The sequence below is a fragment of the Strigops habroptila genome, chromosome W, assembly GCF_004027225.2.
Source record: "Strigops habroptila isolate Jane chromosome W, bStrHab1.2.pri, whole genome shotgun sequence".
NCBI classification, from domain to species: Eukaryota; Metazoa; Chordata; class Aves; order Psittaciformes; family Psittacidae; genus Strigops; species Strigops habroptila.
Window position 1 is genome coordinate 16,069,001 of NC_044301.2, and position 16,435 is coordinate 16,085,435.

Below are 16,435 nucleotides of genomic sequence, written 5' to 3' on the forward strand. Positions count from 1 at the left end.
GCGCCAAAAAGAATTGTCGTGGTTTGAGCCCAGCCGGTAACTCAGAACCACACAGCCGCTCGCTCACTCCCCCCCTTCTTCCTCCCCCCACTCCCAGAGGGATGGGGAGGAGAATTGGAAGAATGTAACTCCCACGGGTTGAGATAAGAGCAGTCCCTCAAATAAGGTATAATACAAAACCACTACTGCTACCACCAATGATAATAATGATTAGTGAAATAACAAGGGGAGAGGATACAATTGCTCACCACCCGCCGACCCATACCCAGCCCGACCCGAGCAGTGATCTGGGCCTTCTGGGTAACTCCCCCTGGTTTATATACTGGGCATGATGTGCTGTGGTATGGAATACCCCTTTGGCTAGTTTGGGTCAGGTGTCCTGTCTCTGCTTCCTCCCGGCTTCCCCTCCTCCCTGGCAGAGCATGAGAGACTGAGAAAGTCCTTGGTCAGAGTAAACATGACTTAGCAACAACTAAAACCATCAGTGTTATCAGCGTTGTTCCCAGGCTGAAAGTCAAAAACACAGCACTGCACCAGCTACTAAGAAGGAGAAAAATGACTGCTATAGCTGCACCCAGGACACTATTTGGAGGTTTCTGCTTTTGGCTACTTTAACTAGCACCTGCACACCAAGGCTGATTTTTTTCTGTAATTCGGCCCAGTAATCCAGCTGAGATTTACTTCTGCAACTCAAGGATCAACCCAGGCCCAGACAATCCTCACAGAAAAGGCATGTTGAGAGGGTGACCGGAGAGGCAAACCTTGTGACAAAACCTAGGGGAAGGAAGAAAAAGAAAAATCTAAACAACAGGAAAGCCTAACTGGAGTTGGGGAGGAGTAAAGGTCAGCCTAACCTCCAAGCAAGCAGCAGGTGGAGCAGGGGCTTATTCAAACACAAATTGGTTGTGACAGCAGGGGCTTTTGGGGATTAACCAGCTATTGGTAGGTTTTTCCATGAGCACAAATGTTTGGCTGAAGGTCACCTGCCTATGCCTCAGCTTTTGAGCTCTTTTTCCACACTTCATTTAGCATGCTGCTTCACTGACTTCAGGTCCCGTTCAACAAGGCTCTCTGCATACTTGCACTGACTGCTTAGGGTGCTCAGCACCTTCCAGAACTGGCCCCAAGGCACCAGAGGCCAGGGAGGGATGGGAGAGAGCACTGTGTTCTGACAGCCAAGGAACACAAATGACACACACGGGAACAGGAAGCGGCTTGAACAGATCTTCAAATACACAAGCTGGGCAGCTCTGGGAAACAACACACACACACACACAAAAAAAAAAAAAAGGTGGGTGGAAAAATACGGGAGAGGTGCTCACTTCAGAAGTAACAGGATAAAATCTAGCAAGGAAGCAGGATGGCAGATGACTGTGGTAAGAAAGGGAGCAAACAAGAGCGTGGAAGGTAGGGCAGCAGCAGCACAAAATCTGAGCACAAGGGGGCGGGAGATCTGCATTCAAGTAAAGGGCAAGTAAATACAGAACACACCTCAAAGACCCTCCCCTCTTCATTTTCAAAAAGTGCCTGGCATGACTAGGCTCTAAACCCACTACCCCCCAGTTACCAAATTCGGCAGGTCCGAGAATAGTCTTCATTCCTTGATATGACTCCCATGGGCAGCACAAAGGGCTGGGAAGCTGGTGCCTTGTCCTGGGTCATCCCCTCTGCTCCAGCTGTAGTCTCTTCCCCCTCAGCACCTTCTCCTTCCAGGGGCTTTGCAGGAGGCTGGGAGGCACCCTGCTGGGATCAGTCCTCTTCCTCCTGCTGGTGTTCCTGTTCCTGCTCCTCCCGACACACCTGCTCCCGGACCTCCAGGACAATGTGAGAGAGCTCACTGAAACTGCAAAGGTTCTCAATGTCGGGTAGCTGCAGAGGATGCGCCAGGTCAATCTCCACAGTCTGCTGCCCAGCTGGGATGTTGGGATCTCCCTAGAGACAGGAAGCAACAGCTTGGCTGCAGAGGCAGGGTGCTACAGAGCTCAGACTTGTATCCTTCCCACATCCATCACCTGACTTCTACATAGTTCACCCTATTCCACAATCACCAATCTGGCAACAAAAAAACCCTCTTGGACCTTGTTTGTTGTTCCCTGAGCCATCTACATCATCTCTGCCCTCTACCCCCCAGAAAGAGAATTTCAAATCAAAAGCTACAAGCCAGGCTGTACTTGCAAGGGTGAAAGAAAAATCAAAGCTGCAACTGTATTTTGTCAGAATCCCTCCCTGCAGAGAGGAAGGAGCTCACTAGACTGGCTTCAGTGAAGAGCTGCCAACATTTGGTACCTAATCCTCAGATACATGCAAGTGATCTCCAGCGACCTGCTACCAGCTGCTCACAGAAAGCAGCTGGAAGGGAGAGGACAAGAAGGGGAGCCAGGTGGCATCAGGAGAAACATAGAGCAGGTTCTAGCTACTATGCATGTGCTAAGATTCACTCGATGCCACCAATCCCCACAAGGAAGAGGGTTTGGGGTGACAACAATCTCCCAGACAGAGGTCTCTCCTATGGACCCATGGCATCGAGAATACTTTAACAAGCATCTAAGATAAAGACAAATGCACTCACAGTGATTTTAGTCCCCTTCACTTTCTTTCCATGAAAGCTCAACATGACAATTTCCAGCCCATGGCTCCCATACGTTCCTTTGAAGAGACCTGGCTTTATAAAGTCGTCAGGGCTACTAGGAGGGAGGTAGATGCATCGGTATGTCAGGCAGTTGCTGTGCAAAAACCAAAATGTTAGAGAGGTTAAGAGAAAATCCCTTGACATGAGGAATGTGTCTGCAATCTGCTCCTCCAGGCAGCTTTGGGATGTCAACAAGAGAGAGACAGGATCTGTGTTTTCCGCAATACCAACAAGCTTAACAGACTTTGCTTTAGACCTATGCAAGCATTCCCTCCCTTCACTTCTTTCTACCAGTCCTCATTAGCACACCAGGAGGCTCCTGCAGGAAGGCCACAGTAAACCTCCTCACTCCTTGGGATTTCCAGAGAACCCAAGAGTGGAACATATTTAAACATCTGCTACAGTGAGGGGGCTGTTATTGTCATAGAATGGTTTGGGTTGGAAGGGACCTTAAAGATCATCTAGTTCCAACTATTAGAAGTTTGGAGTGACAGTTTAAAAAACCCCAAGTTCTCCAGGACTGACTGATTTCTCCCTAGCACACTCCAAAGCACATTCCTTACTAATATGGATACTAAGCAGATAGCTCCTTGGGACTATGGGCATTTGCTCTGTCTTCAAATTAAACATAGTTAAATGACTCAAAACCACCTTACTGTGCATAGTTATTGTAAAGAACTTGGAAACTTATTACTGCTGTCATTACATCTCATCTCTGTGTACAACTGGAAAGCACTGTGCTTCACCAGATCTTTACACAGAGCCTGCAGAGACACAACATCCCTGTGGCTGTTAAAGCCCATTGCAAGTACATGATCTTCAGAACAAACAATCCAGTGTGCTCTTCAAGTTGCAGCAGCCTCAGTACCTAGAAAGAGCTGGCACACTTGCTCATATTGGCTGGTGTAGATGAACTTCATTAAGATGAGCTCTTGCATGTGTTCATGGAAGATGTCTTCCAGAGTCCAACCCCACTCTTCCCTTAGCCACGTCCAGAATTCCTGCAGCACAAGGAGAAGAGAAAATGGGGAAGATAGAGGCATTTCATTTGTGACAGTGATGTACCTCAACATGACTTCGCCTTGTCAGCACGATTCACTGGTAGAGCCACAGAGAGAGCATATGCTCTGCCAAAGACAAGAGGATCGTGGCTGGATTTGGGAACAAGCATGTGTTGCTACAGAACTGCCTCAGAAATATGCTTAACAAGTAGTGATAATGGTGACTGCCCTATACCTGGCCAGACACCACACAATAGACATATGCCCCTTCAAATAAATTACAGGTAGAACCAATATGCCTCCTCAGAATAAAACCATAAGCACCACCTGTTACTGCAAAGTAGCTGATCTACCACTTCTTTACATCCCAACTTACCTTGCAGTTACTCATTTGTGTGCCCATAAGCTGACTCCTGTGCCCTATCATGGCATGTTAAACATAGAAGGGGAAGCTTTTGAAAGGCACTAAAGAATTAGGAGGTTAAACTCTGCTGATTTAATACTGATGCATCTAAATCCAAAGGGTGCTTTGAAAACATCTCCTGAAGTACCTCTACACCAGCTCCGACAAGTTAATACCCTACCATGAGTTACAAGTGATAACAGCTTACGCTAAGATAGCAGCCTACCAAGTGATATTCCAAACCTACTTGCTTTATCTTCTAAAGCCAGATCCTCCAATTACCATAATGCCATGCACATTTAATGCAGTGCTTTGAAAGTATTAAAGCATTTCTCATCTGCTTCAGAACCAGAAAATGCTTAACTAAACCTTTCACCCAGCTGTTTCCCATTAGTAGACAGACATTTTAAGCATTTGTTAGAAGCAACTAAAGTATCAGATTTGTCATGTTTAACTAGCTGGCAGCAAACAGCACTACCTGAAACAGGTATTAGCTGAAGGCTTTCATCCTGACATTTATACCTGCACCTTAAAAACATGTAGTCTGAGTCAGGAATCTATCTTCCTGGGTATAGCTGACACAGACAGGATAAACAATCAAATGAATCTTCAACCAAGACAGTAGAAAGGTGCCCCGCTGACAAGCAGGTATTCAAATGCAGCTGGTACTCGATATTAGGCCTGTGTCTGGAAGATCTTAATTACACAGACAGCAATACCATGAGATCAGTGTCTGGCGAGCGCTGCAGGATGTACAATGCATGTTGCTGTCTTTCTTCGGATATGCCTGCTATCAAACAGGAATGGTGTCACAGCACAGGAAGGAAAAGGGTGCTGGAGCTCAAAGAGCACCTTGCACAGAGACCTGCCTAAAACAGCTTTTTGCTCAACAGGATGGACATTAACAGCCTGCTCCAACACCCTGCTATGCACTGAGGTTAAGGCATGGAGTCTCCACCCAGACATTCTGCAGGTGCAACACTGAACTGATGCCATATACTGGATCCTTAAACCACACCTTGGCAAGTACAGAAGAGGCCACCCAAGATCCTGCAATTACTCAAATGTGGCCACTTTTAAGTTTTGATAAGCCGTATGAAGACAGGCTGAGAGAGTTGGGGCTGTTCAGCCTGGAGAAGAGAAGGCTGCGTGGAGACCTCAGAGCAGCCTTCCAGTATCTGAAGGGGGTCTACAAGGATGCTGGGGAGGGACTCTTCCTTAGGGACTGTAGTGGTAGGACAAGGGGTAATGGCTTCAAACTTAAACAGGGGAAGTTTAGATTAGATATAAGGAAGAAGCTCTTTACGGTGAGGGTGGTGAAGCACTGGAATGGGTTGCCCAGGGAGGTTGTGGATGCTCCATCCCTGGTGGTGTTCAAGGCCAGGTTGGACAGAGCCTTGGACCACGTGGTTTAGGGCAAGGTGTCCCTGCCCATGGCAGGGGGGTTGGAACTAGATGATCTTCAGGTCCTTTCCAACCCTTACGATTCTATGATTCTATGATTCAAGTCACAGATTGATTCTACTCACTTAAAGATTCTAGTAAATCAGCCAGAAGGTACCAGCCTGGGTTTTCATGTATGTTCAGATACACAGAAATTAGAAAGCAGATGACCACCTCCCAGACCCCAACATTAGCTAAGAGCTTAGGTAAGACAGAAATGTTTTATCTTCAGAAAGGGAACATACAAACAGCCTTAATGCAGAATCTTGGCAAAGCACTTGTACCTCTTGCCTTCCCCCTGACATCCGATGGCGATCTGTCTGGTTGCATTTCGTGGAGAACTCATCCTTCTTTACAATCTGTAGTTACCACAGAGGAGAATTTAACAGGTTATAGACCTGTTTAGAGATGCCTAGGATGATATAACTAGAACTGCTTAGGGTAAATGCTTTACACAACAAACATTACTGAATTTACTACAACAGAGAAATCATTAAGTGATACTAAGTGCATCAGCTACAGAACAGAGAAATAAAAGCAGTAAAATCCAAATGCATTCTAATGAAAGATACTAGGTTTGAATTGCTTCTCTAGTTGAGCTTCCTTCTTCAAAGAAAAGGAAACAAGCTCTCAGGAACCTTTTCAAAGCATCCAGTGTACTGAGTAAATGCTATGTCACCTTCTCAAGGTCTCAGGAGAGAGCTGTAAAACAGAACAGGTCTGTGTGTCTGTTTGGACACATTCACCAGCTGCATGAGGCCATTTTACATATCCTTTCCCCCAGCCTGTACACATACTGGTGCTCCCACACTCCCACCGTGCTCCAGCCCAACAGAAGACAGTGTAACAGCCTTGCTATACTACTGCCAGTGAAAAATTCAGGGTGGGGAACAGCCCACACAACTTGCCAGACACATAATGAGCATAAAGCTGGCATCCACACATACAACAAGGTGGTGAAAGCCACAATCCTTAAATCAAATTCTCATGCAGTTTTTTTATAAACCCATTTCCAGAGCCAATGTGCATGCACCCCACATAGATCACACCTAGGATGGATAATGCTGAAAGTGCTGGAGGAGCTCACCTGGATATGGCCATTATGAGATCCCTTATGACCATACATACACTCAACTGATGCACATTTCCTCTCCATGAGATGAATCCCGAAGAGAGGTTTGAACCTCATCAGATCATCAACACGAGGGTCATGAGGTAGCAAATACATCCACCTGATGATGAACAAACCATCTACCTGCAGAGGGGTGGAAGAAAAAGCACATGAGATCAGCTCTGCATGCTTTCTGTTGAGTTTGCAGCGAACAACTCTGGGGCCTATTCTGCAACAGGGCGGGAGCTGTAGAACAGCTTGCTGCATTTCCAAACTGCTTTCCAGCAATTAAACCAGACCATATGCACTCACAACACACCCTTGGTGAAGAGGGAGAAGGTTTCTTTACAAGGTTTCCTGCACCACTGGAAAATTATCAGGCCTTTATTACTGCAAATGACTTTGTGACAGATGCTTGGTGCACAGGATCCAGAGGGAGAGGCTGCACTGAAGAGACCACACAGCTAGTCAAACCGTAATCGGTTTGAGAGCTCATGCTGGCAGATACTCAAGTAGACAAATTCTGCTTCTCATGATTATCCATGTCTTTTGGACAAGGAATTATTTGGCTCTACTACTCATAGACAGCACAGGAAGCAACAATCTCCTCTGCTGAGAGGTACAAGTGCCAGCCATCTTCCTGCATGCCTAACAGAATCCATCTCCTCTAGCACAGCAATTCCAGAGAAAGGATATTTTCTAAACAGAGAGATCCGAGACAAAAGAGGAGCAGCACCACAGAGGTACACCTGTCTTTATAAGGTCACAATATCATGTGATTGGTGCACTTGGATGCACTCTTCTACCAGTTTGTGGAACAGAAACTTGCAAAACCTAAAGGCCTCGTGATTTGTTACACTTCAACCTGTCAGCTACTGAACCTTGGTGCAAGGAACAAGGGCTTCAGGCAAACTTCTGGCCAGCTCTCACCAATACAGAGTCAAATGTTGTTCATTAACTGCTCTCCCCAGCAGCACAAGAGCTGCCAGTCTTCAAGGGTCTTGCACCAGTCATGCCCCTGTATCATGACATCTGATGCATTAGTCTTAGACACAGCTAGTGAAAGACAGGAAGGAGAGATGCACGAACACAAGTGCAAAACCCTTTGCAAAATGTTCAGCTGCAGTAAGCAAGAGAATGCAGTAAGCAATGGGCCAGTGCCAAAATCTCTGCTGTATCCATGAACAAGGAAAGGACTCCTGCACCAGCTACTGGAATATCAGCATTGAACTCTGAATCAAGCCTTTCCCTGAAACACTGCTCATGGTTTTAATGTGCTCCTGTAGCTGTTTGGAGTACAGCTGAAAAACAAAAGGACTCTCTGTGGAAAGGTGATGATGATGATGAAAAGGTCCAAGCAGCAACCTCTGGGTCCCAATCACTTGCTTCAGGGCCAGCCCTGTTGGCAGATCCCCCAGTGTTGACCAACCAGGTCGCTTTTGATAAATGTGTATCCCAGTGTTTGAAAGTCCCACCACCCATTGCTCTCAGTGGAGATTTTAACAGCCCATTGTACCGTTCGATTTTCCCAGACACTGGTGCATGGTAGGGGATGTGATATACCCACTCAGTGCCATGCTCTTTGGCCCAAGTGTCTATGAGGTTGTTCCAGAAATGAGTCCCATTGTCTGACTCAATTCTCTCTGGGGTGCCGTGTCGCCACAAGACTTGTTTCTCAAGGCCCAGGATAGTGTTCCGGGCAGTGGCCTGGGGCACAGCGTATGTTTCCAGCCATCCGGTGGTTGCTTCCACCATGGTAAGCACATGGCGCTTGCCTTGGCAGGTTGGTGGGAGTGTGATATAGTCAATCCGCCAGGCCTCCCCATACTTGTACTTCAGCCATTGTCCTCCATACCAGAGAGGCTTTAACTGCTTGGCTTGCTTAATTGCAGCACATGTTTCACATTCATGAATAACCTGGGCAATAGTGTCCATCGTTAAGTCCACCCCTCGATCACGAGCCCATCTATATGATGCATCTCTGCCTTGATGGCCTGAGGGGTCATGGGCCCACCAGGCTAAAAATAATTCACCCTTATGTTGCCAATCTAAGTCCATCTGAGCCACTTCAATCTTAGCAGCTTTATCCACTTGCTGGTTGTTCTGGTGTTCCTCAGTGGCCCGAGTCTTGGGTACATGAGCATCTACGTGGCGTACCTTCACCACCAGGTTCTGCACCCGAGCAGCGATATCTTGCCACAATGCAGCAGCCCAGATGGGTTTACTTCTGCCTTGCCAGTTGCTCTGCTTCCATTGCTGCAATCACCCCCACAGGGCATTTGCCACCATCCATGAGTCAGTAGAGAGATAAAGTACTGGCCATTTTTCTCGTTCAGCAATGTCCAAGGCCAGCTGGATGGCTTTCACCTCTGCAAACTGACTCAATTCACCCTCTCCTTCAGCAGTTTCTGCAACTTGTCACAGGGGACTCCACACAGCTGCCTTCCATCTCTGATGCTTTCCCACAATAGGGCAGGACCCATCAGTAAACAAGGCATAGCGCTTCTCGCTTTCTGACAGTTTATTACATGGTGGGGCCTCTTCAGCACACATTACCTCCTCCTCTGGTGACATTCCAAAATCTTTCCCCTCTGGCCAGTCCATGATGACTTCTAGGACTCCTAGACCACTGGGACTTCCTATTCAAGCTCATTGTGCAATTAGTGCAGCCCACTTACTCCATGTAGCATCAGTTGCATGATGTGTAGAGGAGACCCTGCCTTTGAACATCCAGCCCAGCACAGGCAACCGGGGTGCCAGGAGGAGCTGCGCTTCAGTTCCAATCACTTCTGAAGCAGCTCGAACCCCTTCATAGGCTGCCAGGATCTCTTTTTCAGTGGGAGTGCAGCTGGCCACGGATCCTCTGTATCCCCAACTCCAAAAGCTGAGGGGGCAACCTCGAGTCTCGCCTGGAGCTTTCTGCCAGAGGCTCCAGGTAGGACCAGTCTCCCCAGCTGCGGTATAGAGCACATTTTTCACATCTTGCCTGGTCCAGACTGGTCCAAGGGCTACTGCATGAACTATCTCTAGTTTAATTTGTTCAAAGGCTTGTTGTTGCTCAGGGCCCCATTTGAAATCCTTCTTGTTCCGGGTCACGTGGTAGAGAGGGCTTACAATCAGACTGTAATTTGGGAGGTGCATTCTCCAGAACCCCACAACACCTAAGAAAGCTTGTGTTTCTTTCTTGTTAGTTGGTGGAGACATTGCTGTTATCTTGTTGATCACGTCTGTGGGGATCTGGCGACATCCATCTTGCCATTTTATTCCCAAAAATTGAATCTCCTGTGCAGGTCCCTTGACCTTATTCCGTTTTACGGCAAAACCGGCCTTCAGCAGGATTTGGATTATCTTCCTCCCTTTCTCAAAAACTTCTTCCTCTGTATCACCCCACACGATGATGTCATCAATGTATTGCAGGTGTTCTGGAGCTTGCCCCTGTTCCAGTGCAGTCTGGATCAATCCATGGCGGATGGTAGGGCTGTGTTTCCACCCCTGGGGCAGTCGGTTCCAAGTGTACTGGACGCCCCTCCAAGTGAAAGCAAACTGTGGCCTGCATTCTGCTGCCAAAGGGATTGAGAAACATGCATTGGAAATATCACTTGTGGCATCCCACTTGGCTGCCTTTGACTCCAGTTCATATTGAAGTTCTAGCATGTCCGGTACGGCAGCACTCAATGGTGGTGTGACTTCATTCAGGCCACGATAGTCTACTGTTAGTCTCCACTCTCCATTAGACTTTTGCACTGGCCATATGGGGCCATTAAAGGGTGTGCAGGTCCTGCTGATCACTCCTTGGCTCTCCAGTCTACAGATCAGCTCATGGATGCGAATCAGGGAGTCTTGGTTGGTGCAATATTGCCGCCGGTGCACTGTTGTGGTCGCAATTGGCACTTGTTGTTCTTAGACCTTCAGCAACCCCACAACAGAAGGATCCTCTGAGAGACCAGGCAAGGTGGACAGCTGCTTCATTTCCTCTGTCTCCAAGGCAGCGATACCAAAAGCCCATCTATACCCTTTTGGGTCTTTGAAGTACCCTCTCCTGAGATAGTCTATGCCAAGGATGCATGGAGCCCCTGGACCAGTCACAATGGGGTGCTTTGCCACTTCCTCCCAGTCAGGCTGATTTCAGCCTCCAGTACAGTTAACTCTTGGGATCCTCCTGTCACTCCAGAAATAGAAATGGGTTCCACCCCTTGATACCTTGATGGCATCAGAGTACACTGTGCACCGGTATCTACTAGAGCCTTATACTTCTGTGGGACTGATGTGCCAGGCCATCTGATCCACACAGTCCAGTAAACCCGATTATCCCTCTCCTCCACCTGGCTGGAGGCAGGGCCCCTCTAATAGTGATCATAATAGCTTCTGAGATCAGACGAGATCCATCATTCTCAGGGTGGGATAGCTGTGGGTAAAGCACATGCAGTCTATAGGGCAACATGCTGATTCCCAGCACAAGCAGCAGGCAGGTTTCAAGGGTATCCAAAGGATATTCAAAACCTTTAGAATTCTCAAATGCTGCTGTAAATAGCCTGGTGGGGGAATGGAGGGTGTGAGCTAATGTCTCCTTCATAGGTTGACCCTCCGAGGGGGGGGTGGGGGTAGGGGGTGGAAAAGATGTCTAATTGCTAAAAGTTCCCAGCTACTAAGAAGGAGAAAAAAATAACTGTTGCAGCTGAACCCAGGACATCCAGTCAGCCATTAATTCTGTCCATCTCATCTCCTGACATGACCAGTAACCTTCACATGAAGACATTACATACAATCTAGCATTTTGGGTAGGAACAGCATGCCGATTTCCATGTAGATGGCAAGAAGATACTACCCTTGCCTTACAGTGATGCTCCTGGCTAACTCGGAAGACCACAGTAACCCATTTTAACCTACAGGACTAGCTTCAAGAACAGTTTTTGCTTTGCATCAATTTATAGCAAGAATTGTATTTATTTCACTGCTGCTGCTACAACAGCTTTATTTCAATTACCACTGAAGATAACAAGAACTATAGGAGTGGTTTTATTACACCAAAGCAGAGAACTTCCACGAAGGTTTAGGACAGCAGAGAAGGTTGTCCAGAGCTGCTGCCAACTGGCCTGGATGAGCCTTTTTCCTGTGCAGTAAACAACTTAAGACTGATGGCCTGGATGACCCAGTGAACCAAGTGCAGCACGAACAGCACTAAGGCAAGCAAGCAAACCACATTCCCAGTCTTCTCATCTCAGTGTAGTAATTTCGTATTAATAAAGGGTATGAGCACAAGCTGTACCACCCACTACAGTCTGCCTTCTACCCTGTCTGGCATCAAGCTAATAAAATCCAGCTTTAAAAAAAAAAATAAAAATATATATATATAATTTTTAGGACAGAAAACTTGATGCTAAGCTATCCAAGAGTGATGAGGATGTCCCTCCTCCCCAGCTCCTGTCACAAGCACTTTCAGAGCTGTAGCTACAATTGATGGACTTTTCAACAGCATGGAAAGTGTTCGCATGACAAGGCAAGCCCTTCCACTCCAAGACACACGCCTGTTAAGGACAGTTTGTATGCTCACTTTGAGTAAACAGCTGGCTCCAGCTCAGTTGACCAGGAACCATGGTTCAGGAAACATGGCTGAGTCACGGACATGGTCTATTTTACCATCTGTCTCAACCACCCAGAAACCTGGGGCTGCAAAGGAGGGAGGAGGCCAAAAAAGTCCCATTCACCTCCAGAAGAATCCGACCCACTGGATAGCAGCTTCTGTGCTTAGTTTACACACCAACAGCAGGAACACCTTAATGGACAAGTCATCTCCCTCACTAATCAAGATGCTGTGGACTCCTCTTCCTGTTCTTTCAGGAAAGAAAGTGACTGGGGATAATGCTGGTACTTGGCCAAAAGCCTAAACAAGTCTCAAAGCAAAAGCACAGCTCCATTTTCAAGCCTGAGGTGTCTCTGGGCTCCAGTGAGCCAGCAGCTATATTCATAGCAGGGAAAACCTGATCCATTCCAGCTCTGGCTCTTCCTGGCAGGAAACACAATGGATCTGACAGTTGTTTCCCTCCCTGCTCCTCAAAAGAAAACAGCACTTGGGTCTTTCTCCAGGGTTTTCCTCTGCTATGCATATTGTCCATTTTTCTCAATCCTGAAGAAGCCTCTTGCCTATCTGAGCCCAAATCCTCACAAATGAAGCAAAGATATGTCCACTGGATGCTTCAGTACAACCCCCATCCAGCCTGGATAATACCCACATTGCCACAAGCAGCCCTGCACACTCTTCAGATGGGAAGGTAGCTTGAGCCCAGCTGGGGATGGATGAGGGAAAGCAGTGAATGACCAAGCTCCCACCAACAGAAGGCTGCCTGGGAAAGGTCTAACGCCTGTGCTCTTCATTAAGAGTTAGACACAGGACAAGAAGGTGACACTGAGCAAATGCAGAGTGATCCAAGCAAGCATTGCAGTGCTGGCACACCACAGACACCATAGGAATGAACAGACAATTTACAACCCCAGAATGGTTTCTTGAAAAAGGAAAGCAAATGCTTTCAGATCTGTTTTAACTAACTCTTATTTCATTACATGTGTTCAGCTTGGAGAGCACAGGCAGAGAAATGCAAAACCCTAACATGGGAGTTGTCAGTGAAATCTGCAGCCTTTAAAACAGAGGTAGATGACTTTGAGCAGAAAAAACCTGATCCGCTACAACTCTCTTGGACTCTCACGATGCAGCAAGGTATCTATAAGCAAAATGAGTTGGAATAATGCAAGCAGCTGCTGCCCCCCCAGCTGGTGATACCTGACCTGCTAGTGGGAAGAGCTAAGTGTCAGCCAGGCTAGTTTAAAACCCTGGGGGAAGCAATCTGAGCTGACCTGGCTAATGCTGTATGAATATGAATTAGGGAGCACTCACCTGGTAAATCTTGGCAACAAGGTCTTAATACACAGGAAGGGAAAAAGGAGGAAATGGGCAGTCACATCTTAAACACTGGCTTCCCCCCCCACCCCACCTGAGAGATATACAACATGCCCCTAGAGTAAAGGGGCATGAGACAACAAAAGTTTGAGGTTGCAGCTAAACAGTTAAGGAGGGAACAGCACAAAATGCCATTTGAGAGCCACCAGAAAGGGCGCATTTGGAGCAAACACCCAGGTAGCAATCTACAAAGGAATCCCTCATCCTGCAGGGCAGCCTGGATGTGCCTCTCCTTCCCACCCAGCTCCAGAACAAGGCTGCTGTTGACAGGCAGGACTGCCAAACCTAAAACTTTCTACTGATTCCTGCTGTAGCACTGCTGCTGCTTGTCTGTCATGACTCACATTAAAGACACCATCTTCCCTGTGTGGTGCTTGCTCAACTACTTGCTTTAGCACAGGTAAGTCTGCAGTATCCACTCCACTCATTAGCATGTGCAAAAAACTACATTCCCAAGCACCAGTGAGTTAGTAACTTAAGTGTGCAAAACTCTGCAGACCCAGAGGAGCATTACAGACAGCTGAACACCCCCTCCAAAACCCAAGTAGTAGTGACTTCCTTAATTGAAGTAAACTAATCAGTATTTCCTCCCAACTCCTGCTGAACAAGTGAGTGTTAAACTCCAGCATTTTAATATTCTTCCCTCAACACAATATTAGGAAGGAAAGAAGAGTTTACCCAAAGCAGCTTCTTGACTACAGAAGGCAAATCACCACCTCTGAAACACAAGAAGAATGTTTCCTAGAGATGGAGATGGTGGATAAAAGGATTCACTGAGCAGGAAGGGACTTAATATGGAAACCCTCAGCATTTTTCACTGGGAAGGGTTGTGGATTAATGTCATGGTTTAAGCCCAGCTGGTAACTCAGAACCACACAGCCGCTCGCTTGCTCACTCCCCCCCCTTCCTCCTTCCCCCACTCCCAAAGGGATTGGGAGAAGAATTGGAAGAATGTAACTCCCACGGGTTGAGATAAGAACAGTCCAGTAACTAAGGTATAAAACAAAATCACTACTACTACCACTAATAAAAATAAAGGAAATAACAAGGGGAGAGGATACAATTGCTCACCACCTGCCGACCGATACCCAGCCCAACCCGAGCAGTGACCTGGGCCTTCTGGGTAACTCCCCCCAGTTTCTATATTGGGCATGACATGCTGTGGTATGGAATACCCCTTTGGCTAGTTTGGGTCAGGTGTCCTGTCTCTGCTTCCTCCCGGCTTCCCCTCCTCCCTGGCAAAGCATGAGACTGAGAAAGACCTTGGTCAGAGTAAACATTACATAGCAACAACTAAAAACATCGGTGTTATCAGCGTTGTTCCCAGGCTGAAAGTTAAAAAACACAGCACTGCACCAGCTACTAAGAAGGAGAAAAATGACTGCTGCAGCTGAACCCAGGACAGTATCCACCCCTTATTCCATACCATTCACGTCATGCTCAGATCCCACAATTTTCAATACACCATCGCTTTTCTCTCACACATACATATATACACACACCCACACACACACAAAGAGAGAGATATTATTCCTTAGTCCAAGGACCAATCCCTATAAAGTTGCTGAACTCATCCAGTCCATGATGTCAGGCTCCATCTCTTGTAATAGTCTTTCAGGGCAGGAGGGACGGTGTGTAGTGTTGGGTTGTTGCCTGCTGATGATACCGCCAAACTCAACTGGTTTCGTCAAAATTCATTCTTTGTTGGGGTGATGATCGGAGGGAAGGCAGGGTCAGTTGCTGGTAACCTGAAGATATCTAGCTGGTGGGCTATAAAAGTGTTATAGAGCAGGCAACAGCGTACAATTGAGCTCATTGGCTGTTTTCCCCCAAAATCAAATCCCCTTGAGGTACACATCGGACTTCCCCATCTTCCCACATTACCCACCAAGTATATCCAGGTCCCTGAGCAAAAGCAACCCCACGAGTGGGTTTGCCTTTACCTGCAGCAGGAATAACCCAGACTGTCTTCCCCAACAAATTCTTTATGTGCACCACAGGAACTTTATCCCCCTCTACAGGACGTAAAAGTTCTGATTGGGCTGGGCCAGCCCTGTTGGCAGATGCCCTCGTGTTGACCAACCAGGTGGCTTTTGGTAAATGTGTATCCCAGTGTTTGAAAGTCCCACCACCCATTGCTCTCAGTGTAGTTTTTAACAGCCCATTGTACCGTTCGATTTTCCCAGACACTGGTGCATGGTAGGGGATGTGATATACCCACTCAGTGCCATGCTCTTTGGCCCAAGTGTCTATAAGGTTGTTCCGGAAATGAGTCCCATTGTCTGACTCAATTCTCTCTGGGGTGCTGTGTCACCACAGGACTTGTTTCTCAAGGCCCAGGATAGTGTTCCGGGCAGTGGCGTGGGACACAGCGTATGTTTCCAGCCATCCGGTGGTTGCTTCCACCATGGTAAGCACATGGCGCTTGCCTTGGCGGGTTGGTGGGAGTGTGATATAGCCAATCTGCCAGGCCTCCCCATACTTGTACTTCAGCCATTGTCCTCCATACCAGAGAGGCCTTAACCGCTTGGCTTGCTTAATTGCAGCACGTTTCACATTCATGAATAACCTGGGCAATAGTGTCCATTGTTAAGTCCACCCCTCAATCACGAGCCCATCTATATGTTGCATCTCTGCCTTGATGGCCTGAGGTGTCATGGGCCCACCAGGCTAAAAATAATTCACTCTTTTGTTGCCAATCTAAGTCCATCTGAGCCACTTCAGTCTTAGCAGCTTTATCCACTTGCTGGTTATTCTGGTGTTCCTCAGTGGCCCGACTCTTGGGTACATGAGCATCTACGTGGCGTACCTTCACCACCAGGTTCTGCACCCGAGCAGCGATATCTTGCCCCAATGCAGCAGCCCAGATGGGTTTACTTCTGCGTTGCCAGTTGCT

At 47.4% G+C, this 16,435-nt stretch overlaps 1 protein-coding gene across 1 annotated transcript in view; it reads right to left on the minus strand.

The window, feature by feature from the left end:
- LOC115619252 (F-box only protein 31-like) overlaps positions 1 to 16,435 on the minus strand; it is a 34,071-nt gene that overhangs the window by 2,842 nt on the left and 14,794 nt on the right. Inside the window, 6 exon segments of the mRNA XM_030511301.1 lie at positions 1,568 to 1,932; positions 2,570 to 2,723; positions 3,521 to 3,630; positions 5,761 to 5,835; positions 6,564 to 6,731; positions 12,310 to 12,413. Of these exon segments, the coding sequence (XP_030367161.1) occupies positions 1,568 to 1,932; positions 2,570 to 2,723; positions 3,521 to 3,630; positions 5,761 to 5,835; positions 6,564 to 6,731; positions 12,310 to 12,413 (976 nt within the window).